Source organism: Mobula birostris, chromosome 5 (genome assembly GCF_030028105.1).
Source record: "Mobula birostris isolate sMobBir1 chromosome 5, sMobBir1.hap1, whole genome shotgun sequence".
Lineage (NCBI taxonomy): Eukaryota > Metazoa > Chordata > Chondrichthyes > Myliobatiformes > Myliobatidae > Mobula > Mobula birostris.
This window is the reverse complement of record NC_092374.1, coordinates 75,336,489-75,363,366: the sequence shown is the minus strand read 5'-3', so window position 1 is coordinate 75,363,366 and position 26,878 is coordinate 75,336,489. Positions and strand designations below refer to the sequence as shown.

Here is a 26,878-nt window from a genome sequence, read left to right as displayed (position 1 = left end):
TGTGCCAGTGTTAAGGGTTTTACACCATAGCCTGCAAATCTCTAATTTGCTACGTCTGGTATCCATATGTCTAATGTTGCTAAATATTGGCAGAGTTTTGTCTGGCCATGTTAGTAGGCAAAATATGACAACTGCAAATTGATCACCAACATTTCAGATGTAAATAGTTATAGTTGAGTGATATTCAACAGCAGAACAGTTTAATTTTAAGGTTTCAATTACAATGTAGTATTTATTGAAAGGAAATTGAATTCAAATGTATCTCAGAAGCAGATTCAGGACTACAGTCACAGGCAACCATTTGGACCACAGCCCAAGAACAGTTTCATGCTTCCCTTATCTGCTGAGTGTATTCACTTTGACCTCGCTCTCTAAGTGGGTTCAATCCCTTCGAGGTTTCATTGTCCTCTCACTGTCTGTGTGGTTTCATCCACTCTTCTTTCTTTGGGTCATTTCACCCTCTCCTTGAACCCTGGATGTTTTTATTCTGTCTCATTCCTTAAGTGGCTTTATCCCTCCCATTCTTTGAGTGCTTTCATTCTCCCATAACTCCCTGCATTGTTTCAATCACCCCTCATCTGTTGAATGTGTTCATTCTCAGCTCACCCATCCTGATTTCACTGTCCACTCCCAGTGATAACATCACGTACCTACCTCAGTCCCATCTCTTGTCCTTAATTACAAAGATCTGATGAGTTATGATGAGGTTGTATAAGGCATTGGTGAGGCCGAATCTGGAGTATTGTGTTCAGTTTTGGTCACCAAATTACAGGAAGGATATAAATAAGGTTGAAAGAGTGCAGAGAAGGTTTACAAGAATGTTGCCAGGACTTGAGAAACTCAGTTACAGAGAGAGGTTGAATAGGTTAGGACTTTATTCCCTGGAGCGTAGAAGATGAGGGGAGATTTGATAGAGGTATATAAAATTATGATGGGTATAGATAGAGTGAATGCAAACAGGCTTTTTCCACTGAGGCAAGGGGAGAAAAGAACCAGAGGACATGGGTTAAGGGTGAGGGGGGAAAAGTTTAAAGGGAACATTAGTGGGGGCTTCTTCACACAGAGAGTGGTGGGAGTATGGAATGAGCTGCCAGACGAGGTGGTAAATGCAGGTTCTTTTTTAACATTTAAAAATAAATTGGACAGATACATGGATGGGAGGTGTATGGAGGGTTGTGGTCCGTGTGCAGGTCAGTGGGACTAGGCAGAAAATGGTTCGGCACAGCCAAGAAGGGCCAAAAGGCCTGTTTCTGTGCTGTAGTTTCTATAGTTTCTATGGTTTCTATCTGTTCATTTTCTCTAAAATGTTGTCCTTTTGACTCACTATCTATATACCCAGCTACATTCCCGAAGATTGAGTCTTGTATTGCTCCTTCTCCGGTAGCACTACCAATGTACTGTACTGTCTCAAAAAAAATATTCCAGAAGACCCTCTAATAATTCCCATTCCCTCTAATCCTTTCACACTGATTCCAGTCATTGCAGTATCAAATTATTTTTATACCCCTGATATTTTACCCTCCTATCTGCTTCTATGAAGGCCAATTGTACCCCCAGCAAATAGACTACTTCCTTTTCGTTTCAAAGCTTCACCCATCTGGGACTCATTGAATGAGCCTTGTAGGGTATCTATATTGCATCTCTGTGTGTCCACCCTGTCTTGCCCTGTAAGAATTCTGTTTGCTTCATTTAGATTGCCTCTCAAGAGAATGTGTCATTGTCTTGCTATCCTCTGTTTGAAGGTCAAATCTGTTGTCCCAAGAATCAATTCTGATTAATTTTCTTTGCAAACCCTCTATCACTAGTATATTGTTTTTGAGTTAAGGAGACCAATCTTCATATGGTATTCCAACTGTGACCTCACCTTAGTCTGCACTTTGACCAGCAGCCAATCAGGACAATGGAAGTTTTGAGAGAAAGGGACTTCAATCAGGTCCACTGTCGGAGTACTAAAGGTAGCAGCGGGTTGCTACAGTGAAAAAGAGCTTTGACCAGCGACAAATCGGCATCTGGGATTGATTAGCAAGAGCAAATTAAAGGAAGGCAGGGACAAATGCAGCAGCCACCATCTGAGTGGACAGAGTCAGAGTGGTGATCTTGAGGCTTTAGCTCTTTGAGGCTTCAGCGAAGAGAAGCTTCAGTCACAGAAAGCAAAGGAAAGAAAGGCTCAAGGTTAAGTTTTTTTTCCCTTTCCCTTCTTTATATCTGCTCAGTTAGGACAGTAGAGCTGCCAGGCAGGATAGCTGAATGCTCCTCTTGTGGGATGTGGGAAGGCAGGGCAACCTTCAGAGTCCCTCACGACTACAACTGTGAGAAGTGTATCCAGCTGCAGCTTCTAACAATCTGTCTTAAGGAGTTGGAGCTGGAACTAGATGAATTCCAGATCATTTGGAAGGCTGAGAAGCTGATGGATAGGACGTGCTGAGACTTCCTTTATAAAGCACTGGTGAGGCCTCACTTGGAGATGTGCAAAAAACTGCAGACGGTTCAAAGAAGATTCACGAAAATGATTCCAGGATTGAATGGCTTGTCATATGAAGAGCATTTAATGGCTCTGGGCCTGTATTCACTAGAATTCAGAAGAATGAGGGTGACTTCATTGAAGCCTATCAAATGGTGAAAGGCCTTGATAGAGTGGATGTGTAGAAGATGTTTCCTGTGGTGGGAAGATCTAAGAGCAGAGGACACAGCCTCTGAATAGAGGGGCGTCTTTTTATAATGGAGATGAGGAGGAGTTTCTTTCCCCAGAGAGTGGTGAATCTGTGGAATTCTTTGCCACATACAGCTGTGGACTACAAGTCTTCATATAATTTTGAGGACGAGTTTGATAGATTCTTAATTGGTCAGGGCATGAAGGGGTATGGAGAGAAGGCAGGAGATTGGGACTGAGAGGAAAATCAGATCAGCCATGATGAAGTGGCAGAGCAGACTTGATGGGCCAAATGGCCTAATTCTGCTCCAATATCTTATGGTCTTATAGTCTAGTCATTTACAATAATATATCTTTACTTTTGTGTGCAATCCTCTGCAATAAAGGTCAATATTCTTCTTGCTGGGGCTAAACATTAATTCTCAGTGAATCATATGCAAGGATACTGCCCATAATTTTTTTTCAATGTTCATTCTTAAAAATAATGATCATTTTTTAGTTCCTCAGATACTCCAGAAACGGGGTCTACCGCTACTTCCAGGATGCTTTTTGCCTCTTATATGTTTGTAGATGCGAACATAAAATAATTGTTAATTTCCTTGCCATTCCCTTATTCCCCATTTAATCCACAATAACGTCATCTCTTTTTCCCCCTTTCATGCATGTATTTGCAATCTCTCTTTTGTTTCTTACATTCATGTTTAACTTTTCCTTTCTTTCCCGGAAACTCCTTTGCTGAATTGTGATGTTTTTTCCCAAAATATAAGTTGGTAAACTAGTGTAACCCACAGGTTTGGCCGGTGGTGTTATTCTAGGGAAGAGTCTCTGGCCCCGCCAAACGTGTGAAATCTGAGGTGCAAAACCTCCTGTTTATGTGGATGCTGTGTGATGTGTTCCCCTGTTACAAGACAGTACCATGAAATAACACACAGTACACCATATTGCAATTAAATTATTTAGCTTTACAATTCTTAATTTGACTATAGAGTTAGTAAGGAAAAAACAAAAAGGGCCTATTTTAGTGAAACAGTCTAATGTGCCCGTTGGAGCTCATGGTTTTCCTGTCTGTTAGTCCTCCATCGATTTCCCCCGGGCGTCGTCGACTCCTGGTCCCATTCCAAGTCCACCCCATCCTGCAGTCTACGACCTCTCCATTCTGGCATCTTCTCTCTCCATCTTCCACCAAACAAAATTCCTAGAACAACTTGCTCTCAGGCACACAACAAGAAAAGGGCACTCCCTTCATTAGGCGGTACACAACCAAAAGCCCCCATGAACTCTGCTACGGAACAATCATGACATTAGCAGTGAAACCTTGCCCAGGGCATTACACTAGTAAATTGGATTCATATTGTCACATGTGCTGGTGTACGGTGAAAAACCTGTCTTGCATACTGTCCATACAGGTCATTTCATTACAGCAGTGCACTGAGGTGCAGTAGTACAAAGTAAAACAATAACAGAAAGCAGAATAAAGTGTTACAGTCACAGGGAAAGTACAGTGCAGGTAGGCCATAAGGTACAAGGCCACTGACTGTACAGTCGAGAGTCCATCTCAACGTACTAGTGATTCAATAGTCTTGTAACAATGAGCAGCAGGGTGGACGCTGTCCTTGAGCACGGTAGCACCTGCTTTCTGGCATTTGTATCTTCTGCCCGATTTGAAGGGGGAGGAGAGAGACTATCCAGGATGCGCGGAATCTTTAATTATGTTGGCTGCTTTAATGAGAGAGTGGGTAGTGTAGACAAAGTCCACAGAGGGAAGACTGTTTTCTGTGGCTTACTGCTCAGTAATCCCTGGGCTTCAGCATCATCATAAGCTTTTATCCCTTGATCTGATACTGTCTCTAACTGCTTCTGACAACCATGTCTGGACCACTTTCCCTGCTGGGAATTTTATGGGGATACAATTTACTTGTAAGCTATGCAGAATTATTTAAGTATTAGCTGTTGCTCATTTATTGTAATATTTAAAATGTAATTTCCCAGTCAGCCTGCCTCTCGGGGCCCATATTGTTTATTTTATTCAGATTCAAAATCTTAGTTTCAGTTGGAATTAAATCATTTTCAATTTTTATGTAATACCCGCTGTCCGCTTAAAGCCCCTTCACTGTCTTTCTGATTACGCTATACGAGATTAAATAACCTTTAACCTTGTTGGTTCCTCAATATGCTAATCTACTAAATCCTCACCTAGACATTCCATGAATATTGACTTTCACAATATATCGAATGACTTTATTTAATTGTCTGCATTTAGAACAAGCATCACAGGTGATATTACATTTCTTTTTCTATGTGCACTCAGCACTCTCATTACAATTTGCTGCGGTATGGGAACTCTCAACAATGTTTATGCCCTTTAGTTTTCTTTGTCACCACCCAAACTGATTCTTTTCCTTGGTTTTCTGAACAAAGATCCTGTCTCTCTTCTACCTCGATCTCATTCTTTCATATCAGGGCCAACCCCCTCCTCTTCCATTTTTCTTGTCTTTTTGAAAGTTGTGTTATTTAATCCCCAACCATAGACACTTTGTTCTCTGTGTAACAGATGTTAGATTGCAGCTATTTTGTTTCTAATTGCATCATTACTTCAGCTGTCTTGTTATGAATGCTCTGTGCAGTTAGGTAGAGTCTTTAAATTTTCTGGGTTTTTAGTTTTGCTGTTATCAATACATTATCCACAGCATTCAGTTCTCTTGGACTGTCTGATTCACGTGAAGACAAGAACTCTCTAATTTCTCAGTAATAGTGTCAGCGCCCCATAAATTGAAGTTCATTTCTCTTTGGGACTGACGCACAAGGTGTAGAGAATGATATCTATTCCTCTTACAGTACCATTACTTAGCACTATTGCGTTCCATTTCATTCCCCCAAGAATGGCCCTAATATCTCAGTACTGTTATCATCCTCCCTGCACTCTCTGTTTCTAAACCACATCAACAACAAGAACTTCATATCTCAAGCACAAGAGAATCTGCAGATGCTGTAAATCCAAAGCAACACACACAAAATACTGGAGAAACTCAGCAAGCCAGGCACCATCTTTCGAAAAGAGTAAACAATCAACATTTCGCACCAACACCCTTCTCAGCCTGAGACGTCGACTATTTACTCTTTTCCATAGATGCTGCCCGGCCTGCTGAGTTCCTCCGGCATTTTGTGTGTGTTGCTTTGGAATTTCTTTCCTGTTGGGCAAGGACAGACATTCCTGCAACATTACCATTTGGATTCCTCTGTCCATTGCACTTGTAGTTCATCAGTCCCTGATCACTGACCAGTACAAACTTTAACTGACTTTGAGAACAAAACATACAGGTACTGTTCTCCTACCTGATGTATTGCAAAGTCTGAATCTTGGGCTCTAATTAATATTTCTGAGGTGAAATTATTCAAGATGCAAGAGGCATTAAGTCCAAATGTGATCGTGGTGAACTCTTGTAGTTTCTATTTACTCTCATGTACTGCAGCTTTGACACATCACCTGATCAGCCATTTCTTTGTTCAAATAACGTCTTTAATAAGAAATCTATTTATTGAATTCTGTTACCTTCACCCTAACCCCTCTGAAGTTCCTTACTCACCAAACCCTTTCCTGACTGAAGTCTAGAACGTGCGGATGCAGGACATAGGGGATGCTATATAAACAGGATGCTGTGATTTTAGTTGGGCCTTTAGATTTATTTTATCAAGTTCTAATTCTTAAGAATTTCCTCTAATTAACCAGTTCAGAAACTAGTACTCTTTAGTCTCCTCAATAACTGGGAGACTAAAGAGTACTAGTTTCCCACTTAATGTCGTTGTTTTAAACTACAAGATTAAGAACATCCAACATTAAGATAAAAATGTTTGAAAATGAAAATCTTATCACCATCTTACTGAAACCTACAGATGTGAACCATAGACACATAAGCACGCAGTAAAAAATGTACAGTACACATGAACTGGCAGATCCTATAAATACAGATTTGAAGCTTTTACTGCAGGCATCAATTGTAAATATAAACCACAGGCATATACTCCCCCTACACCTAACGAGTTGAAACAGCAGGCCTGAAGCTTGATCAGAGGATAGATTCTAAGAAACACCATAATGGAGAGAAGTGACATAAAGACTCAGCAATACTTAGGAAGGGAGTCGTAGAGCTTGGGGAAGCAGCTGACTGCTAGGAGGACTGTGAACACAGTGAAGAGAAGATTGAAAACTGAGGTTTTATCCCACTAGGAGATGGTATGGGGTCACCAAGCAGTGGGTACATGGCTGAAAGGCTGATGATTAATGTACAGCCAGCAGAGCCCTGGATGGACCTGCACCTCATTAACCAAAAGGACTTTCTTAATCTGTGCTTCCCAGATTCTTACATTGAAACTTAATCTAGGAGTGAAGAGATAATTGTGTAAACCCAGCATAATATTGATAGAATAATATAGCATTTACAGATCAAAATAAAATTCCTAGCAGACTTGTATTCCTTGAAGTAGGAAACTTTGTTTCCTTCTCTATTTCCTGTCGTTTGTGTGTTCAGTGGAATTCTCAGCACATTAAGTATTGTTATGGATAAGAAAACTAATTTACTCCTACTATTGGATTTGTTGGATCTAAGCAGGAAATTTTAAAAGTAATAATTTTAAGAAGGGCAGAATTATGATGAACTGAATTAGAGTAATAAATATGAAGACTGAAATATGAATGTACATCACAATGTTTGTTATAAACCAACTGCATCAGAAATAAAACTATTTTGTTATTTCTGTCTTAGGTTGTCCTGTTAAAGGATTTCCGAAGCCCAGCATCAGTTGGTTACACAATGGCAAACCCATAAACGGGACATCTCGTCCTGGCCAAATCCTAGCTTTACAACAGATCCTTCAAATAACAAATATCACAAAAGGTCTCCAAGGAGATTACAGTTGTCGTGCTCAGAATGAAGCTGGAACTCTTGTACTAAAGGTGACAGTGGAGATAGCAGGTATGGTATGTTACTACACAGAAGGATAGTGATATAAGATGTAACTTTACCCATCAACTTGTCGTGACTGAATTTCAAGGATATGGCCTCAGAACCGAGAAGCAACTTCCATCTTTTCTTTATCTAACCTAGTATCTCCACTACCCATTGACCAACTCCAACCATCACTGTAAGTAATATATGAAGCCTGTAGCAGATAATAACGGGCAAAGTGCAGACAGGTGGTAATAACACAGAAATGTGTTTCTAGTTGTTCATGTTTGTTTCCATCTCTAATTTGCGAAAGATGGAAGAACAAGCAAACCGCAGCAGTGTTCCTTTTTCACACGGGCAATAATCAATCCAGACCTACTCAAGGCAATCTTTCACTTCAAAAGGAGCGTGTGAAATGAGAAAACGTACTTGTGTTTATAAAGTACCTTCAGTGTACTTGGATCATTAGAAAATGTTTATAACCTAATGAACTTCAAAACAGATAAATGCATAATTTATTAAGAAGGTCCATTAGGGCTGAGAGGATAATGGTGAACATGTGGTTGAGGAGCAAAGGGCTGTATTGTGTTCCCTACAACCACTGTCCTCATCTCCTTTCACCCACATGCCATCAGTGCAGATTGCCCTAAAACTGTGCACATCGACAGAGGTGCTGTTTTGGAATCCAACAGCATGAATGGCCTGTGTGTTAAACTTGTAGCAATACCTGGCAAATCTTATAGACACCATGACTGAATGTGGACCTATGTTACTGAAAACAATTATAAGCACTGAGATGTTGGAATTGAGTGATGACACTAGAACTGAGGAAATCTGACGAAGGGTCTGTGATGAACATTGACTCTGTTTCTCTTCCCACTGATGGGGCATCACCTGCTGAATATTTCTGACATTTTTTATTTTTCTTGTAGATTTCCAGCAGCTGAAAGCATTTTGTATTTTTTTCTGGAACTGAATGATTCTGCCAAGTTGACTGTGCCAGGATTCATCATGTGGGTGGTCCTTTAATGACAAACAATTTGATGGGGTAGACAATGCTGCAGGTGATAGTAAAGACCAGAACTTATAACCTTAAATATAATCATTCTGGTTAGGAACATCTTTTGTTTGGAGAGCAGAAAGAGCGCTGCCAATAGAATTAGAGGTGAATGCCAATAAGTGCAATGAAAGGGAAGATGGATAAGCTAATGAGGGGAAAGGCACTAAAATGTGTTGATGCAACATTCAAAGAGGATTGGAGGAGGCTTCTGTGAAGTGCAAAGATTACTATGCAACAACTGGGCCAAATAGTCTGTTGGTTGATGGATGAATATTGATCATCACTTCAGAGAGAACATGGCTACTCTTTATCTAGTTATGCACTGGAATCTTTTATGAATATGTGTGAAAGCAGGTGAGGCCTCTGGTTAAGTAGACAGACATTCTGTGGTGCTGCACTTCCTCAAAGCTGCCATTCTAAAAGTCCAGTATTCTCTCCAACAATGTGGCAAGCCTTTAGAATAGTGCCTCTCAACAGCACTACCCATCCAAGAGTTCTGTCTAACTTTGCTTCATTCACTCAATGCTGTCCACCTGACAGTGTACTACTTTCTTTGTATGGCACTGCACTTTCTCAGTCCTGGCCCTATGTTGATGCTGAGCTCACTCAGAGCTGCAGTGGAGAGTCAGTCTGGATTACGTTTACATCAAGAACTTCTCATGTTTATTTTAACTAATTAATTTATTTAAGGATACAATGTGGAATAGGTCTTCTGGTCCTTCAAGCCACACCACCCAGCATCCCCTGACAACACCGATTTTACCCTAACCTAATCACAAGACAATTTACAATAACCAGTTAACCTACCTGGTACATCTTTAGACCGTGGGAGGGACCTATAGAAAACCCAAGCATTCAATGGAGGTTCCTTACAGAGGACCCCGGGATTGAACCCCAAACTCCGACACCCCGAGCTGTAAAATGCATTGCGCTAACTGCTACGCTAACCGTGGCACCCTTGTGGGCAGAAATTTCTTTTGTCACCTATGCTAAACATATTTAAGGAAAATGGCTGTTCACATTCTGTTCCATTGAAATTAATGAAGCCAAAAATATGGGAAGAGTACCATTAACAATCAATATTTTGACACTTTGCCAAAAGTCAAATTTCTCCCTCTTATGTACAGTGGATTTCCAGAGAAAGTACTGAGATGATTAATTTGTTCTGGTACATGTTGAAATTTGTTCCACTATCTTGCATTGTTCCAATAAACTTGCTTCTGATGTCTTTGTATTAGTGTACAAGTGGCTGATTGGTAGTATGTTACCATGCTCAGCTCCATGTGGAAATAAAGGCCTGAAGCTTCCAAAGCTAAAGTGTCTGCAGAACAATGAAACTGAGGTTGACAAGTTTTACTGCAAGGGCAGGCCTCTCCCACACTTCCAGCCCATTAAATGTAACATAAAGGATTGTCCTCCAAGGTAAGTAATTAATCCCAAACAGCTAAACACCAAGATAGCATCTATACTTTTTCATTTGTAGATTTTTTTTGTAAATCAAAAAGCCTTAATTAATGTGCATGTTCTCATTGTAATTGATCCAACCCTGAAAAACACCATTGGAGAGCAATTACTTGTATACCTTGGCACTGATTGTTTGAGGCCAGTTCCGGAACAGGCATAACTTTGCAACACCTGCTAAAGGCAGAATATGTAGATTATCTGGAGTTCAGTGAGTTTGAAAGTGTGAGTAAGCACAAGCAGGTATGAGTGAAGTGTGAATGAGACTACGAGAGTGAGGAAGCGTTTGAGTAGATAATTGTGACAGAGTGAATGAGGATTTGAGAGATTGAAGGCATGAGTCATAGTGTGGGAATGATTAATTCTGTTTCAATATACTATACTAGAATTGTGCCCTCATAACGGGGCCACTGAGCTGGAAGCAGTGGCGATTGAGATCACACAAAATGATGGAGGAACTGAGTAGGGTTTCCAGCTTCTGCAGATTTTCTCATGTTGGCCATTAAAATCATATTAGAATTGGAAATAATTTAGAAAGAAGTTGAATTGGCCACATCAGGGTTAATGCTAGTGCAGCTGCTCTCAACATCTGACTGTATTTATATTTGTTTCAGGTTGGCCCAAGTTAATCATTCTCTGTGCTCACCGGTTGAAGGGTCTGGTTGGGTGACCATCCATCTGGAGCTTTTTATGAACTTCAGTTACGAGAGTTTTCCTGTAGTTTTCTGTGAAATGCACCCATGAAATATATATTGTGCTGCATTACAAATTCAATATAAATTCATGACTTAGTCAGAGAAATTAATATTTTGCATTATTCATCAGTAATAATCAAACACCACGAACAATAACTAGGTCATTCTGATGGCAAGAAAATGAACTGCACAAGTCTTTTACTGCTGTGTAACTTCTCCTAACATTAATAGGTGTTGTCATAACCAGTCCTTCAGTCAAACAGGCCCATTCTGACCACCAAGTAACTAAATATACCATTCACATTTAGCAATACTTGGTCAATAGCCTTCCATACATTGATAATTTAATTGCTCATTTCGATATTTCTTCAACGTTGTGAGAGTCTGTGCCTTCACCACCCGGTCAAGGCAGTGCATTCCAGATATGAACCATGTTCTAGGTGAAAAATTCTTCTTCAAGTTCCCTTTAACCCTTCTAATCCAATAGTGAAATTATGCAGTTTCGTTTCAGATTCCTCCAGTACAGGGAATTTCTAACCTATATATGCCGCTCATAATTTTGTATTCTTCAGTTAGGTTCCCCTTCATTTACCTCCTCTCCAAGGAACTTAAAAACAGGATCCAATACATGGATTTATATCATTGCCTTAAATTCTTCTTTCACAACTCATTCTTCACTAGATTACAACCTTTCATATCATGGAATGATAATTCGTAGTCACTGGAGAATAAACTAAAACCAGTAATTGAAGTATTACCCAAGCAGTGCTTGTCACAGAATAACAAAACATGGAACAGGTCTCTCAGCCCACGATTATCTATCCTAATCTCATTTTCCATCACTCTTTCTAAGCCATGATTTCACTGGTGTGCACTTACCTAATCTCAGCGGCAGCAGTCAGAGCGAGCATCAATTTTTCGAGTTAAATAATCAGCCTTTGTTCAGGAGCTGGTTATTGAAGGAAGCAACTTCCTGTGGCATCCTAACAGGACTTAGTATCTTCGGAAGAGAGGGTGGAAAGATGTAGCAAATTACCAATGAGTCACACAGCAAGATGGAGTAATGTAACAGGCAGACACTTCCTCAGATTCCAGTCAGTTTTGGCTCAAATTGATACGGAAGTTTTGAAATGACTGAACAGTAGCTTATCAGAAGGAATGTCTGAACAGTAGTGCGGACAGGCCAGCGCATCTGTACATGTGAACATCCACAATTCAGGGCATTTACAAAGACAGATGTATAAAAAGGGCCCAAAGGATCATTGGGGACCCGAGTCACCCCAACCACAAACTGCTCTAGCTGCTACCATCCAGGAAACAGTACCGTAGCATTAAAGCCAGGACCAACGGGCTCCGGGACAGCTTCTTCCACCAGACATTCAGACTGATTAATTCATGCCTGTACAACTATATTTCTATGCTACGAGGGGTGATTGATAAGTTCATGGCCTAGGGTAGAACAAGTCAATTTTAGAAAACCTAGCACACTTATTTCTCCTACGTTTACACACTTAGCCCAGCGGTCGTGGACTATATGGATCCCTTCTTTGTAGAAGTCAGCGTCTTGGACCTCCAGAAAGTTATAAGTTATCAACTTCAAACTTTCTGCATTTATGCTCAAAGAGTTGAACTGCACCTGCATGTAACAAGAGTTGTATAACTCGTCTCCTTCTACCTTAGGCCACAAACTTATCAATCACCCCTGCTGTGGACCACCTGGTGGTCCAAGACACTCTTGCTACATGCACGTGCAGTTCAACTCTTTGAGTGTAAATGCAGAAAGAGAAAAATAGTTATAAACAAGTGTAGAATCAGATATTTAAACAAGGATTGCAATGTGGCTTGATGTGAAATAACTTTTACTCTTGCAACATCCTTTTCTAGGTGGACTGTGACCAGCTGGTCCCCTTGTTCACAGCTCTGTGGGGGAGGAACACAGAAGCGGCTGGTCAGTTGTCAGAAGGTGACAGCAGAAGGAATGCTTATCAATCAGTCGTCTAGCTTCTGTGCTCAGTCGGGAAAGAAACCACCAGATACCCACACCTGTGACAAGCAACTGTGCTCACAATGGATTACATCGAACTGGAGCCAGGTCTGTAACAACTGATTATAAAATAGGGCAGAGATCTGTACTTGTAATGACAGCAGGCCTGTTGGCAACGTTAGCCGTTATTATCATGTAAGACTAACAACAGTCTGTAATGTCCACACATGCACAGTTCAACATGGAAATCAACAGGTTGGTGCTGGGGATACACTGCTACTTCACAGGCTGTGCTCCTTGAAGCCATCTTCTGCAAAAATCCGACAGCATCTCACTCTTTATTCATTATTCTTAGAGTTATAGAGTGCTACAGCACAGAAACAGGCCTTTTGGCTCATCTAGTCTGTCCCATAAACCTGCACCTGGACTATAGCCATCCATGTACTTGTCAAAACAATCCTTAACTGCTGCAATCGAAGTCACATCCACCACTTCTGCTAGCAGCTTGTTCTACACTTGCACAACCATTTAAGTGAAGAAGTTCCTCCTCAGGTCCTCTTTAAGTATTTCACCTTTCAACCTTAACCTATGAAATCTGCTTGTAATCTCACACAACCTCAGTGGAAATGCCTGCTTGCACTTATTCTATCTATTCCTCTCATAATATTGCATTTCTCTATCAAATCTCCCCTCATTCTCCTATGCTCCAGGGAATAAAGATCTAACCTGTTCAACCTTTCCCTGTAACTCAGGTCCTCAAATCCTGGCAAAAATCCTTGTAAATTTTCTCTGTACTTTTTCAATCTTATTTATATCTCTCCTGTAGATAGGTGACCAGAACTGCACACTATTCTCCAAAGTAGGCCTCACCAACGTCTTATACCACTTCAACATAACATCTCAGCTCCTGTACTCAGTACTTTGCTTTATGAAGGAAATGTACCAAAAGCTCTCTTTACGACCTTATCTAACTGTGATGCCACTTCAACAAATTATGGATCTGTGAATACTTTGCCCTGTCGCACTCCTCAGAGCCCTACCATTCAGTGCGTGTGTCCTGCCCTAGCTTGTCCTGCCAAAGTGCAACACCTCATACTTATCTGCATTAAGTTTTATCTGCCATTTTTCAGCCCATTTGCCAGCTGATCCAAATGCCTCTGCAAGCTCTGATGGACTTCCTCGTTGTCCACTACACCCAGAAATTTGGCAACAGCTACAAATTAGCTGATCAAGTTTACCACATTATTATCCAAATCATTAATATTGATGACAAACAACAATGGACCCAGCATTGTGTTGCAGTAATATAGGAAATAAAGAGCTATTATGGTTTATTTAATGAGGTCTTAAATGGACATGCTAGACTGCCACTCTGGCCCTGAGAAAGTAAGTTTACCTGGGTAGCATCTTATTCCCTGGAACTAATTAAAGTTCCATGTTTTATGAGATACTAGCAATTATATATTATTTTTAAAGTTTATGGTATTTCAGCTTCTACCCTAATCTCATCTACACTCAGTTGGCCACTTTATTAGGTACATCTGCTCATTAATGCAAATATCTAATCAGCAACTCCATGCATAAAAGCATGCAGATATGGTCAAAAGTTTCAGCTGTTGTTCAGACCAAACTTCAGAATGCGGCATGTGGTTGGCCAGGTTGACAGATCACTATCTTGAAGGCCAGATATCCTTTATGAGAGACACCTGGTTGCACATTATGTTCGAAAAGATAAATTTTAGAATTTAAGAATTTTTTTTGCATTTATTTAAATCTTGCATCCATCCCACAATGTCAGGGAGTAAAAATCTTTGCATTATGACTCTGTTGCAATGTACAGACATGTGCATTTATAAGTCTAATGGCTCGTATTAAGAAGCTGTCCTGTAACATGTTGGTCATGGCTTTAATGCTACAGTAGCGTTTGCCAGACAGAAGCAGCTGAAACGGTTTATGGTTGGGGTGACTGGCGTCCCAATGATCTTCCAGGCCTTCTTTCTGCACCTGCTGCTATAAGTGTCCTCAATAGAGGGAAGTTCACATCCACCGATGCACTGGGCTGTCCATACCACTCTCTGCAGTGCCCAGCAATCAAAGTTGGTTCAGTTCCCGTACCAGGCGGTGATACAGCCAGTCAGGATGTCTCAATGGAGCCCCTGTAGAAGGTCTTGAGGATCTGGGGGCCCATGCCAAACTTCTTCAGTCATCTGAGGTGGAAGAGATGTTGTTGTGCTTTTGTTGCCACAAAACCACTGTGAACAGTCCAGGTGAGATCATCGGTGATGTGTATACTAAGGAACCTGGAACTACTCACCCTCTCAACTGCAGATCCATTGATGTTAATTCGGCCGAGTCTGTCTCCGTTCCTCGAGTAATCCACAATCAGCTCTTTTGGTTTTTGGACATTGAGGGAGAGGTTGTTATCCTGGCAACATTGTGTCAGGATGTCAACCTCTCCTCTGTAGGCTGTCTCATCACCACTAGAAATAAGGCCAATCAGAGTTATGTCATCTGCAAATTTGATCAGCAGATCAAATTCATGTCACAGCTGTGGAATCTCTGAGCTATTTTATTTGAAATCGGTGACCACAAAGGCAGAGCTGATATTAAGGATGATGGCAGCGTATTTCTGGAAACATTACAATGTTAATTTTCAAGTACTGGTCTAGCAAATTGAATGTTTCAGTGGTGCTTTATTGAGTTATTGAACAAGTTTTATCATTTCATTTTAGCTTCATAGGCATCACATTCAAGTGTCTCTATAAACTAGAAAGTTCAGGATGACATCAGACATAAAGAAGCATAAAGGCATCCCCTAGATCTCCCAAAAAACCCTCAGATCAGAGTTTCATCAGCAGCCTTTGACATTAAGATGGATGTAAGCCTGATGGAGTGGCGGTAGAAGCAGATATTTTACAACATTTACAGTAAGTCATGTCCATGCAAGTATATAGACGGTTATGGAAAAGGGAACTGATCTAGATGCTTACTTGGCGATCATGATAGCCAAAGCACCTGCTTCTATACTGTACAGCTATGACATTCCTGACTAACTCCCTAAAAAATTGTTGTCCAGAGACAAGGGACAGGGAAAGGTACCTGCTCTCTTCTCCTTTTTCCCCAGTCCCTCACCTTTAAATCTCTCCAATTAACAGTCCCTGCAGCTACATATCACACAGTTGTTTGCTTCCGTTTGCTAATAATTTGGTTTATTATTGTCACATATGCCAAGGTGTGGTGAAATACTTGTCTTGGATACTGTTCATACAGATCAATACATTACACAGTGCATTGAGGTTGCACAATCAAATGGCAAAACAAGAATCTTTTACTTCATTTGTTGCTGCATTTAACATGAGAAGAACCTTACCATTTTGTGCTGGGAAACAAAGTAACTTACTCAAAGTGTTCCTCTGGCACTCCCTAAGAACAGTGGGCAGGACAACAAAGAGATGGACGGAGGAGTCAAAATATTGGATCAGAAGAAAATAAAATGATGCATCAACTCCTTCAGCAAGTAGCATTCTTTCGATAAAGCTACCTTATCTGGATGGAGAAGTGCTTGAGATAGTTGGTTAACTTGGGCCTGTTGCAGGTTTGACCTCAGACGTGGGAGTGACATATCTGACAGTTGTTTCCAGTTAGCATGATACCATTAACTTAGATTGATCTTCACTGATAGCCATAATGCAAGTTCGCTGAAATCGCGTAGAGCAAACATGATCGTTTTATGCAGCATCCTTGAATCTTGGCATGAATTCTGAAAGTAGCTTGGGCCCAGTCTGACCTTTTTGGCATCTTTGAGTTGCATCACCAAATAAATAAGGAAGAGACTGATTCACCACTCATCTTGTCATTCATTTGTGCATTCAATATAAAGGGAGTATGATTATTTTACAAATTATTTGCTATTTCTAGATTATTGTTTGCTAAGTTATCATTTGTTATGAATAAAGTTTCCTTGTTTGGTTGATGCCAACTGCCAATTAGCACTTTTATATTAACGTTGTAAATAGCAACATTTCCTCCACAATCTCCATCAGCACAGGTGCGCCACAAGGCTGTGTGTTTAGCCCCCTGTTCTGCTTACTTTACACTTACAACTGTGTGGCTAGTCACAGCTCCATTGTCATATTTGGGTTTACTGATGACACCACTGTCATTGGCTGAATCAAAAGTGGTGATGAATCAGCATATTAGAGGGAGATTGAAAATCCGGCTGAGTGGTGCCACAACAACTACCTCGTACTCATTGTCAGCAAAACCAGGGAGCTGATTATTGACTTCAGGAGGAGGAAACCAGAGGTCCATGAGCAGGTAGAGAGGATCAGCAACTTTAAATTCCATGGTGTTATCATTTCAGAGGACCTGTCCTGGGCCCAGCATGTAAATACAATTATGAAGAAAGCACGACCGTGCCTCTACTTCCTTAGACGTTTCTGAAGGTTTGGCATCCAAAACTTTGACGAACTTCTATAGAAGTGTGGTGGAGAGTATATTAACTGGTTTCATTACAGGCCAGTATGGAAGCACCAATGCCCTTGAATGGAAGATCTGACAAACAGTAGTGGATATGGCCCAAATCGTCACGGTTAAAGTCCTCCCCACCATTGTACACATCTACATGGAGTGCTATTGCAGGAAAGCAGCAGTCATCATCAGGAACACCCACCAACCGGGCCATGCTCTCTTCTTGCTGCTGCCATCAGAAAGAAGGTACAGGAGTCTCAGGACTCACACCACCAGGTTCAGGAACAGTTATTAGCCCTCAAACATCAGGCTTTTGAACCAGTGGGGATAACTTCACTCAATTTCACTTGACCTGTCATTGAAACGTTCCCACAACCTATGGACTCACTTTCAAGGACTCTTCAACTCATGTTTTCAATATATATTGCTTATTTATTTATTACTATTATTTCTTTCATTTTGTATTTGCAGGTTGCTGTCTTTTACACATTGGTTGTTTGTCCATCCTATTGGGTACTGTCTTTCATTGATTCTGTTATGGTTCTTGGATTTACCAAGCATGAATGCAAGAAAACAAACCTAGAGTTGTATACGATGACATATATGTCGCAATCATCACCATTATGTGGGTCATCATGGTTTTCTATCTGTCTTTAATCTGAGTTCTAATGAGCTCTTCAAAACCTTTGCCTGTCCATCCCTTAACGTAACTCATGAATGCCATGTGATGTTGACCATAGCTTTTTCTTCCATCAATTTTTCACATCACTGCAAGATGTTTGAACTTCTCTCTCTTCAGTACGTATCCCAGAAATTCCAGCTGACATCTCGTGATTGATGATATCTGCTCTCTTCTTACTTTGCAACACTTCCTCATTTGTTACTTTATCCTACCACAATATTTTCATCATTCTTCTCAAAAACGATGTTTCTGCAGCTTTGAGTATTCCTTCACTTTGCTTTGGAATTGTCTAACGTTCGCTTCCATACGTTAAAGTGGAATGTACATAGCACCGTAGCACTCTGGGATTCATACCCATAGAAACTACGTTATTCTTTAGTATCTTGTTCGAGCGCTTGGACGTGCATTTAGCAATCCCAATCCTTCTTGTAATCCTTTTATACAAGTGCTTTAATATTAAATTTACTTTGAACTTTGAAATTACAAATATTGTTTGGGACATTTTTGTGTGGTTTCTAAGGGTAAGTAAGGGTAAATATAATTTACCCAGAGGTAAATCTGAATCCATGCCTCTTTATGCTTCCTCACCTGCAATGTTCTAATTGTAATCATATGTATAATCATGCTCTATAGTAATTGGAGTGGAATGGAATGCAACCATTTGCATTAAGATCAGTTTTTAAAATTGCTAATTCTTGTCCCTGGGGTTAAAGTTATATTTTCTTAGACACGTAATACACAGCAAAATATTTCACTACCAACACAACTTCATCAATTGCATTAAATTCTCTTCAAAACCCCTTGTCCAACCTTGAACAGATTTGTTCATGAACTGCAATCTATAAAGGTTCTGATAAGCATCCCAACCAGTGACTGCCAGTAATAATTTACATTCCCTTCACTTTCAACTGGGTTAGTACAAAGAGTGGGGCTTAAAGCTTTGTATTTCCAGACAGCATATCATTCAGGCCCTCCTCATCAGATCAGCAAAATCCTAAATTCTCACTTACCAGCCTCATACTCAGAAGACAAGATGTCAAACTGTCACTTAGGAGTTGCTCCAGTGTTATCCGCAAAGGCACTGATATAGAGACATTCCACTTCTGATTTATCAATGGACATATACAATGAAGGGAACAAAATTGGTCATGTCAGAAGGGTGGTGAATAATAGAACATATTCACAATGGCTGTTTGCAAGAATGGTCCACAACCAGCAAGTGGTAAAATTAAATAGAGTTTGTCCTGAGATACAAGTCAAATTTAGTTAACACCCTTACTGTGCTTGGACATTTACCAAATAAAAGTCATAATACGACGTTAGATCTAGAAAAGTAACATGCAAGATAGCTGTGTCTCAAGATTAAGGCTGACTCCTTAACAATGAAGTAGAGAGTGTTTATGGTAAACTAGCCCCAGGAGATCAGCGGACATTTAAAAAAATTAATATAAAACTAAATCAGGTTATACTTCTGACATTGAGCACTATAGCAGAGAAACAGGCCCTTTGCCCATCTAATCCATGCTCAACTGTTATGCTGCTTACTCCCATCAGCCTACACCCAGACCATAGCCCTCCATACCCCTCCCATAATGTACTCACCCCAAATTTCTCTTAAATATTGAAATCGAACTCGCATCCACTACTTCTGCTGGCAGCTTGTTCCACACTCTCACCGCCCTCTGAGTGAAGTTCTTCCTCATGTTCTCCTTGAACATTTCGCTCTTCACCCTTAACCCATGACCTCTAGTTCTGGTCTACCCAGCCTGCTTGCATTTACCATATCTATACCCCTCATAATTTGGTAAACTATCAAATCTCCTCTCATTCTCCTATATGCCATCGAATAAAGTCCTAATTTATTCAGCCTTTCCCTATAACTCAGGTCCTCAATTCCCAGCAACATCCTGACACATTTTCTCTGTGCTCTGTCAAGCTTAGTAATATCTTTCCTGCATACAATACTCCAAATTAGGCTTCACCAACATCTTATACAACTGTAACAAAAATAACATCCCAACTCCAATACTCAATACATTGACTTATGAAGGCCAACATGCCAAAAGCTCTCTTTACGACGCTATTTACATGTGACACCATATGTAGAGCCTATCTAAGTGTGACATGTTGGCAAAGGAGCACCTATAAATAAAAAGGAAAAGGACAACACAAATTGAATACAAAAAGGGAAAATCCGGTACAGATCTTGGTACAAAATAACAGTTTAAAGTGACAGAATAAATGGTAAAACTTATAAGAAGAGTATGAAAATAAACTTTCAAGAGGTACCAAAAGCAATTCAACAATATTGGGAAGAAGAGGCTGGTTAGGAGTAATGAATAGTGGGGGTATTGTTCACCAATCACCAATCTATCACCAATACTGTATCTCAATATTATACAGTCCCCACCAATACTGTACCTCAGAATGACACAGTCCCAGATCAATGTTCGTTGGTACAGCATGCCAGTGTTTTACAACAGATCTGTGCTCACCAGGTCTGTGTTCCAGTGTTATACAGCAACAACCTATCCCTTCTGATACTACCTGTGTAATATATGACAGGCCTGTCACTAGCAGTAGTGTCACCTATTTACAAATTTACCCTCACCAGAATAACAGCGACTGATCTGTGCACCTTCATACTGTACTCTAATGTTATCTTTGAAATTTACAATTAAGATTGACTTATACGGACACGTCAAACATGGGAACAGAGTTACATCGACCATGATCTGATTCACTTTTTCTTTAACACTACCAAATGAAAATCTCATTTCTTCATAATTTCCCATATGCATGGAGTCACAGTATTAAATAAAAAATCTTTCTAAAATCTCCCACCCTTCCTCCATCATCAGTTCCTCCATTCGCACTGTAGGAGATTAATCAGCCTGTATTTAACTTTTGATTCTTCTTACGGGAAGGATGGACTCAGAGAATCCCGTTTACACTGAGAATCCAGTAAAGATGTGAGTAATTGGAATGAACCTGAAATAAATGGTGACAAAAGGTGTTCTTTTCTTTAGTGCAATGGCCAGTGTGTGGGGCTGAGGCTAGGCACCCAATATCGCCATGTTGTCTGCCAGGCACAGAATGGGACCAGGTTACCTTCTCAGCACTGCAGCGGCAGCATAAGGTAACATACTTCTCTGCTTATACTGAGATTTGTGACAGAATAAAGTAGTTGTATATATCTTTCATTCAAAGCAATACTTTAAAACATGAGATTATTGTGTAATGTATCTGATTTCTAAAATATAATGCAGAATTCATGCACTCAGCCCCATGGTTATACTCCGTCATGATAGAAAGTCCTATTGTAACATCAATTCCATGTTCCTGTTTCCCACAGTCATTCTTTATCCACTTGCTTTTCAGGGATCGTTCTTACTCTGCCTTAAAAATATATAAAGTCTCCAACTCAAAAGATCCTGCAGATGTTGGAAATCTTGAGCAACACACAAAAAATGCTGGAGGAATTCATCTATAAACAGTGATATTTCCAGCTGCAGCACTTCAGAAGGACTGGAAAATAAGGGGAGAGAAGCCAGAATAAAAAAGCGAGGAATGGGGGGAGGGAACAAGCTGACAGCTGATAGGGAGACCAGATCAGAAGCTGGGAAGGGATAAATGGAAGAAGTTAAGGGCTGAAGAAGAAGGAATCTGATCAGAGATGACAATGGACCATGGAAGAAAGGTAACCAGAATAGGGAATGGATACTCCTCCTCTCTTTTTCTATACCCCATTCTAGTTACTGTCCCACCGCTTCTCACTTGTCCATCACCTCCTTCTGGTTCCCCTCTCCCTTCCCTTGCTTCCATGGTTCACAGTTCTTTCCTAATAGGTTCCTTCTTCTTCAACCCTTTATCTCTCCCACTTATACCCTCCCGGCTCCTTACTTCATCCCCCTCCTCCACCCACTCGCCTGCCAATTCGTACTCCTTCCTTTCGCCCACCTTCTTACTCTGGTTTCTGCCCTTTCCTTTCCAGTCCTGATGAAGGTTCTCAATCTGAAACGTTCATTTCCTTCCATAGATGCAGCTTGATGTGCTGACTTGCTCCATCATTTTGTGTGTGTTATTTAAAGCCTTCTTTCAATTGATAAATGGAGTCCCAAAGGCTCACAAACATCTTCGAGAACAAAATTCACAACGTCTGTGTCAAATGGGTGATTTCGTATTTTTAAACAGAAACCACTTCTGATTTCTGAGAAATTGCCTCTGCATTAAATTATTGATACCACTGAATCATCATGTAATTTGATATTAGCCTGTTTACCTGGGAACCCATGAGGAACAACTTTAAAGTTACCTGGAAGAAACATCCCTTCCTCTCTGCTACTTACAGGTATATGCACACAGATTCTCATTCTTTTCTCACTCACCTTTCATATTCTTCATACTCACTTGCTTTCTCAGACATAGCTAGGCAGGGATCTGACTTCCAGCCATTGGCTCAGTGGGTAGCACTGTTGTGTCCGTGGAAGGAAATTCCACTGCAGAAACATGAGCACACAATGCCAGCAGATACCCCTGGTAAGCTGCTGGTAAAGCCTGATAATAGAAGAGCATTTCACCATTTGACAGGCAGTATAGAGAGCAGTGCTTTGACAGAAGGTTAACGCTGCGGGAGTGCTATACTGTCAGAAGTGTTGCATTTTCTTTGAGATATGCATGAAAGATACGGCCACATTAATGAAACTATATTGCAGACCACCCAACAGTCCAAACGATTTCGAGGAACAAATTTGTAACGAGATCACCGACTGTTGCAAGAAACATAAGGCTGTTCTAGTAGATGATTTTAATTTTTCATATATTGACTGTGAATCCTTTACTGTAAAGGGACTTGATGCACTATCAACAACTCCAAAAGACTGGAAGTAGAGTAAATACTGAAAGGCTTTTATTAGCAGTAAATGTGACCTCCACCATGCTGAGTATCTGCCCTTGGACTGAAAGGAGGAGCAATGGCACAATCGCCTTTATTCAGGGGTCTGTGGGAGGAGCCACAGGAGCAGTCAGCAGAGGGGCGTGTCCAGACAGGTAACCCAGTTGCAACATATATATATGATTTACCACAGGACTAGATGGATAAAGTTTGTCAAATGTGTTCAGAAAAGTTTCCTACATCAGTACGTAGAAGTCCCAATGAGAGAGCATGTGATACTGGATCAACTATTAGGGAATGCGACAGGGCAGGTGACAGAAATTTGTGCAGGGGAGCACTTTGCATACAATGACCACATTACTTTCAAAGTAAATGTGCAAAAAGATAGGACTGGTCGACAGGTTGAGATTCTAAATTGGAGAAAGGCCAATGTTGATGGTTTCAGAAATGGTCTGCCAAGAGTGGATTGGGACAGGCTGTTTACTGGCAAAGGTATACTTGGTAAGAGAGAAGCCTTCAAAAATGAAATGTTGAGAGTATAAATCTTGTATGTGCCTGTTATCTTGACAAGTGTAAGGAACTTCGGTTTTCAAGAGATATTGAGGTCCTGGTTAAGAGAAAAAAGGAGGTACATAGCAGCTATAGGTAAGCAGGAACAAATTAGGTGCTTATGGAGGATAAGAAATGCAAGAGAACACTTAAGAAAGAAATTAGGAAGGATAAAAGAAGACATGAAGTTGTTCTAGCAGACAAGGTGAAGGAGTATCCTAAGGGATTCTATATATATGTTAAGAACAAAAGGATTGTAAGGGAAAAAATTGGTCATTTGGAAGACCAGAATGGTAATCTATGTGTGGGGACAAAATAGATGGGGGACATCTTAAATGCATTCTTTGCATCTGTATTTACTCAGGGACAGATACAGAGTCTATAGAAGCAAGGCATAGCATCATCACCTTCATGGACTCTGTACAGATTACAGAAGAGGAAGTATTTGCTACCCTGAGGCAAATCAGGGTGGATAAGTCCCCAGGGCCTGACAATGTGTTCCCTCGGACCTTATGGAAGGCAAGTACATAAATTGCCAGGGTCCAAGCAGAGATATTTAAATCATCCTTACTGACAGGGTAGGTATCAGAGGATTGGAGGATAGCCAATGTTCCATTGTTTAAAAAAAGCTCTAAACATAAACCAGGAAATTATAGGCCAGTGAGTCTGATATCAGCTGTGGGAAGGTATGCTAAGGGACCAGATATAGAAGTATTTGGATAGACATGGACTGATTAAGGATAATCAGCATGGAAGGTCCTGTCTAACTAAGCTTACAGGGTTTTTCAAGGAAGTTACCAGGAAAGTGGATGAAGGCAAGGCAGTAGATGTTGTCTACATGGTCCTTAGTAAAGTGTTTGACAAGGTCCCACATGGGAGACTGGTCAAGATGGTTCAGTAGCTCAGCATTCAGGATGAGGTAGTAAATTGGATTAGTGGGAGAAGCCGGAGAGTGGTAGTAGAGGGTTGCCTCTCTGACTGGAGACCTGTGACTAGTGATGTGCCACAGGGATTGGTGCTGGGTCCTTTGTTGTTTGTCATCTATATCAATGATCTGAATGAGAATGTGGTTAACTGAACCAGCAAATTTGCAGATGACACCAAGATTAAGGGTGTAGTGGACAGTGAGGAAGGCTATCATGGCTTGCAGAGTGATCTGCATTAGCTGGAAAAATGGGCTGAAAAATGGCAGATGGCACTTAATGCAGACAAGTATGAGGTTTTGCACTTTGGGAGGACCAACCAGGGTAGGTCTTACACAGCGAGCGGTAGGGCACTGAGGAGTGCAATAGAAGGAAAGGATCTGGGAATACAGGTACAGGATTTGTTGAAAGTGGCATCACCGGTAGATAGGGTCATACAGAAAGCTTTCAGCACATGGGTTTTCATAAATCGAAGTACTGAGTGCTAGAGATAGACTGTTATGTTGAAGGTGTATAAGATGCTGGTGAGGCCTAATTTGGAATATTGTGTGCAGTTCTGGTCACCTACCTACAGGAAAGATGAAAACAAAATAGAAAGAGTACAGAGAGAATTTACAAGGATGTTGCCGGGTATGGAGGACCCAGGTTACAAGGAAAAATTGAATAGTACAGGACTGTATTCTTCAGAAATTAGAGAACTGAGAAATTTGGTAGATGTATACAAAGTTATGAGGGGTATAGATAGAGTAAATGCAAGCAGGCTTTTTCCACTGAGCTTGGGTGGGACTACAACCAGAGGCCGTGGGTTAAGGATGAAAGGTGAAATTTTTATTGGGAACATAGGAGGAAACTTCTTCATTCAGAAAGTCATGAGAGTGAGAAATGGGCTGTCATCACATATGGTGCATGTGAGCTCGATTTCAATGCTTAAGAGAAGTTTGGACAGGTACATGGATTGTAGGGGTATGGTGGGCTATGGTCCCGGTGCAGGTTGATGGGAGTAGGCAGTTTAAATGGTTCAGTATGGACTAGATGGACAAAGGGGCCTGTTCTGTGCTGTACTCCTCTATGACTCTATACAGGCCAGCCATTTCAACCCTCTCCCATCTTCCTCTCATCCTCATCTAACAGCACTGAAAACAAGTTCTTGTCTTACTTCTATTTCACTATGAACATATAATGGTGACTACACAGCAAAAATAAAATTGCATTGGCTGTAATGCATTTGATGAGCCTTGAGATGATGAAAGAGGCTTCTTTTTTATTAGCTTTCCTAATTTATTCCCCTGTGATTACCCATGAATGAATTTTCAAAGTAATTCCTTGAGTTACATTCTTGTAGTATTTCATCATGATAAAAGGATATCTAAATGAAAGCATTTTTATAAAATGCCCTTGGGTCCTTTAATGCTGGAGTAGACGGATTTGGCATATTCTTTTTAAAATGTATTCAGCATCTAATATGTTGGTTTCAAGGGTTACATTGCCTTAAATCGATGCTGGGCATCCACAGTGCATCGTTATATTTAAAACTGCTCAAGAATTTAATCTGAAATTAAAGTAGCAAATTTTTACATGTGCCTGATAAGCCAATTACCAATTGAAATGTTGGTACAATTTCTGATGAGGTCTCATCGAAGCTTCGTAATTTCAGTAGTATTGGGAAGGAGTCATTTGTATTTTGGGTCTGATTCTGGGAGCCTGTGTTTATCCAGTGCAGTCTCTCAGGATTGATGTCCTTTCTGCTTGCTGTGGAGGTGATTCAGTCAAGTTTCCAGCATCCCAGGGCACTATGCACAATTGGATGTTGTTATCAGAGGCAGAGGTTGCTTGTTCTATGATGCAAAGAGCAGTAAATGCTAGTGTCGATTAACCTGTTAACATTCCCACTAATGGATTTTGTTGAACTTAGACCAGTCAGCAAACGAAACTGTACCTCAGATGTCTGCACAGTCCAGTGGCGGAGTAGTTCCTGGACACCTTGTACGTCTTCCTGTGGGAATTATGGATTCCAGTCCAGGCGGGTCGAATGTGTGCATTTACGCACAAACAGGCAAGCAAGAGAGCAGCTCTGCTTGTGGAAGCAGAGGCCAGTGAACTGGCAGAGGTGTAACATCATCCCATGTGAAAAATGTGAGTCCAGAATCAGGAATAAGGAAATGTGTTCGTTATATTGTATACACTGCTGGCAAATTAGAAAGTGTTGGTCAAAATTGCTTTAAGGAGCAAGTTCAGACAATTGATTACTTAATGGGTGAGTTTGGTACCACAGACCTACCTTTTCAGAGAGTTCAGGCTTCTAATTGAGTTTAGAATTTTCTTCTACAGAGAGAATGTTGGAGAGAGTGAAGAACAGAATTCACATGCCACTTATATGTGAACGTCACTCTGCTGCCTCCACCCTTAGCAATGTTACGGGTTAAAAAAATTGGAAAAATGTATGGCAATAAATTGACCAAATGCATAAAGACTTGACCCCCTCTCCACAGATGCTACCTGACTTATTGAGTTCTCCCAGCACTTTGTGTGTTGCGTTTAATGTGAAGATTTATATTTCATTTTGTCTG

General features: G+C 40.6%; 1 protein-coding gene across 2 annotated transcripts in view; it reads left to right on the top strand.

Moving 5' to 3' along the window:
• LOC140197774 (ADAMTS-like protein 1) overlaps window positions 1-26,878 on the top strand; it is a 568,572-nt gene that overhangs the window by 534,600 nt on the left and 7,094 nt on the right. For both annotated transcript variants that reach the window (XM_072258217.1, XM_072258218.1), the window contains 5 exons: window positions 7,411-7,620; window positions 9,892-10,075; window positions 12,694-12,901; window positions 20,975-21,084; window positions 26,224-26,444. In XM_072258217.1, coding sequence (XP_072114318.1) covers window positions 7,411-7,620; window positions 9,892-10,075; window positions 12,694-12,901; window positions 20,975-21,084; window positions 26,224-26,444 — 933 coding nt within the window. The remainder of the gene's footprint in view (window positions 1-7,410; window positions 7,621-9,891; window positions 10,076-12,693; window positions 12,902-20,974; window positions 21,085-26,223; window positions 26,445-26,878) is intronic.